The sequence below is a fragment of the Dermacentor andersoni genome, chromosome 9, assembly GCF_023375885.2.
Source record: "Dermacentor andersoni chromosome 9, qqDerAnde1_hic_scaffold, whole genome shotgun sequence".
NCBI lineage: Eukaryota > Metazoa > Arthropoda > Arachnida > Ixodida > Ixodidae > Dermacentor > Dermacentor andersoni.
The window spans coordinates 117160070-117163471 of record NC_092822.1 but is presented as its reverse complement, the minus strand read 5'-3'; the positions used below and the strand labels follow the sequence as shown (position 1 = coordinate 117163471).

Below are 3402 nucleotides of genomic sequence, written 5' to 3'. Positions count from 1 at the left end.
CAGCAGCCACGTCTCTACGACAGAGGCCCTACTTACGACGCTCGGCCACAACGAAAGCAGCCGCGTTTTTACCCCCGAGGCCCTGTGACTTCTGTCAGGCCGCGACAAGAACAGCACCGACCCTACTACCGCGACGTGACTTATGAACGACATAACAGATTTTAGCGAGCAGCAGAGACACGTTATCCACATGACAACGAACTTTCTCGCCGCCCGCAGCAGCCTAGCATTCGTTTCGAGGAAGATGCTGTGAACGGCGACCATCCCGTGTGCTACAACTGCGGTTCCACAGGCCATGTAGCTCGGTATTGTAGCCAAGGCCGTCAATCACGAAGGACACCACCGATGTTCTCGCCACCCAGAACCCGTACTTCATATGACTTGCGGACGACCGACTTGCTTCCAATGGACCACTTCTCGCACGCGACCAGACGCAGCGATTCGCCAGCTTCTGAGCGGAGTTTGACGCCACCAAGTAACCGACCCCGTCGCTCTCCATCCCCTCGGGAGGAACGCTGCGAGCGCGGAGCGAGCGGACGCGCCTCACATCGGCTCCGGCAATCTTCCTCCGGTTTACCGAAAATTCCAAGGGACCCCGTGAAATTGTGCCTCTACTAGACGAATAACATCACCCGGCGCCCAAAGATACCGCTCTGGAGCAGGTGGGTCATTTTTTGGGGCCTTTTAGGCCCATTTTTGTCTCCGCCACTTCACCCAGCTGAGCCTAACGCCCCGGACTCGATCTCCATCGTTCTCCGCGACTGCCATGGCGGCCTCTGCTTGGCGCGGGTACGATTCCGAGACGATGACATGGTCAGAAATCGTCGCAGAAGCCCCGTCTTCGCTTGAAACTTCCACTCCGACGGAGGAGATAGTGGATGAAGGCCTTTTCTCGTTGGTGGCACTTCGTAAACGCCAGCAACGCTCGGCGACTGCGCATCTGCACAGCTCGCTAAACCATTTGCTCTTGCAATGCAGATCATCACCTTCGCTACTGTGCATTTCCTGCTGCCTACGATAACCGCTGCTGCTACGTCAGCTTCGTCGAGGTGCGTGGTCGACTGCCAAGGAAACGAGCCAGCCAACATCCAGGTTTTCCGTACCAGCGATGCGACATACCCGGACATCCAACAGAAGAAGTGGCGGCCGGTAGTCCTCAGTCGGGGGTGGCAATCCCCATCGTCAGCAACAGCAACGCATTCACCAGATATAAACTGGGGGCGGCCGTCGACGCAGCTTTGTGGGCTCGGCGACTGCGCATCTGCACAGCTCGCTAAACCATTTGCTCTTGCAATGCAGATCATCACCTTCGCTACTGTGCATTTCCTGCTGCCTACGATAACCGCTGCTGCTACGTCAGCTTCGTCGAGGTGCGTGGTCGACTGCCAAGGAAACGAGCCAGCCAACATCCAGGTTTTCCGTACCAGCGATGCGACATACCCGGACATCCAACAGAAGAAGTGGCGGCCGGTAGTCCTCAGTCGGGGGTGGCAATCCCCATCGTCAGCAACAGCAACGCATTCACCAGATATAAACTGGGGGCGGCCGTCGACGCAGCTTTGTGGGCTCGGCGACTGCGCATCTGCACAGCTCGCTAAACCATTTGCTCTTGCAATGCAGATCATCACCTTCGCTACTGTGCATTTCCTGCTGCCTACGATAACCGCTGCTGCTACGTCAGCTTCGTCGAGGTGCGTGGTCGACTGCCAAGGAAACGAGCCAGCCAACATCCAGGTTTTCCGTACCAGCGATGCGACATACCCGGACATCCAACAGAAGAAGTGGCGGCCGGTGGTCCTCAGTCGGGGGTGGCAATCCCCATCGTCAGCAACAGCAACGCATTCACCAGATATAAACTGGGGGCGGCCGTCGACGCAGCTTTGTGGGCTCGGCGACTGCGCATCTGCACAGCTCGCTAAACCATTTGCTCTTGCAATGCAGGTTAGTCAACCATACGCTCTCTTCGCTAAAAAATCTAGCAATTATTTCCTGATGCAGTTGCCGAGCCCGCACTGGTGTGCCGCCATTGCTGTCGAATGTGCTCATATTATTCATGCCTTGCTGATTTTGGCCGGTGATGTGGAAATAAACCCGGGTCCTAACATTCCTGAAAACCTACTAACCGAATTGCGAAAACTAACCGCCGGTCAGAACCAGCTGATATCTGAAATTCATGGTCTTAAGTCGCAACTTACTTCTACCGATAAAGCAATTACTGATCTAAGCAAACGAATGAATGATCTTGAGAGTCACTACCAGGCACTTTTGCCCATTCGAAACGAAGTGGATGCAATGCGCACCACGACTGAACAGGCTATTTTTCGCATTTCCGAGCTCGAAGCACGTATCGACGATGCCGAAAATCGCTCACGGCGGGACAACCTAATTTTTTACGGCATTCCTGACCCCTCCAGCTCGGAAACCACTGCCGACTCCGAAAGATTGATTGTGGAACTTTGCCGCGATAGGTTGCAACTAACCATCGACCCTAAAGAAATAGAACGTGCACATCGCATCGGTCGTCACTCCCCCAATCACTCTCGCCCCCTCATAGCAAAATTTACTTTCCATAAAACCAAAGTTAACATCCTTTCGAGTGGCCGAAAGCTTAAGGGCGCTGACTACAGTATTAGCGAGGACTTTTCGCGATCAGTACGAAATTCCCGAAAACATCTCGTTGCTTTCGCAAAAGGTAAAGGCGTTCCGTTTTCACTCCGCTTTAAGACTTTGTTCATCGGTTCAAGAAGATACACCTTTGATGCCGCCTCGAGTAGTGTCAAAGAGTTGTCATAGCAGCTACATCACCCCAAACAGAAAAATAACATATCACCAACTTGCTCCAGAGATAGCGCTTCGCTTTCTGTAATATACACGAACGTGCGCAGTTTCCTGCCAAAGCGTGAATTGGTGTCGAACATAGTTTCATCTACCGGTAGCAACGTACTATTACTAACTGAGACATGGCTGAGCAGCGCCGTTACTGATAGCGAAGTTCTAGCCGACCTGCCCGGTTTCTGCCTCTACCGGAACGACCGCGCAGGAACCCGTGGTGGTGGTGTGCTAGTCGCTGTTCGTGAGCAGTTGCCATGCTCGCTAATTAACGTCACATCAGATCTTGAAATGCTATGGGTCATAATGCATACCTATCCAAAAAAAGTGCTACTTGGTATCTGTTACAGACCGCCCAGTGCTACTCCTGATTTCTGCCATCAACTTAACAACGTCATAAGCGAACTGGTAACCACCTACCGAAACTCGCAAATCCTTCTCTTCGGTGACTTTAACTTCCCACAAATAGACTGGCGTACCATACAATCATTCTCGGTATCCGGACACACAGAGGCCAAACATTTTGTTGATTTCTGCCTTAACTTTAACCTTTCCCAGCTAGTAACTGAACCA

At 52.8% G+C, this 3402-nt stretch overlaps 1 protein-coding gene across 1 annotated transcript; it reads left to right on the top strand.

Moving 5' to 3' along the window:
- The first annotated feature begins 1479 nt into the window (after positions 1-1479).
- On the top strand, positions 1480-3062 carry LOC126529636 (uncharacterized). Its single transcript, XM_050177150.3, has one exon. The coding sequence runs from the start codon at positions 1615-1617 to the stop codon at positions 2791-2793; it is 1179 nt and encodes a 392-aa protein (XP_050033107.3). The 5' UTR covers positions 1480-1614; the 3' UTR covers positions 2794-3062.
- Positions 3063-3402: the final 340 nt, after the last annotated feature.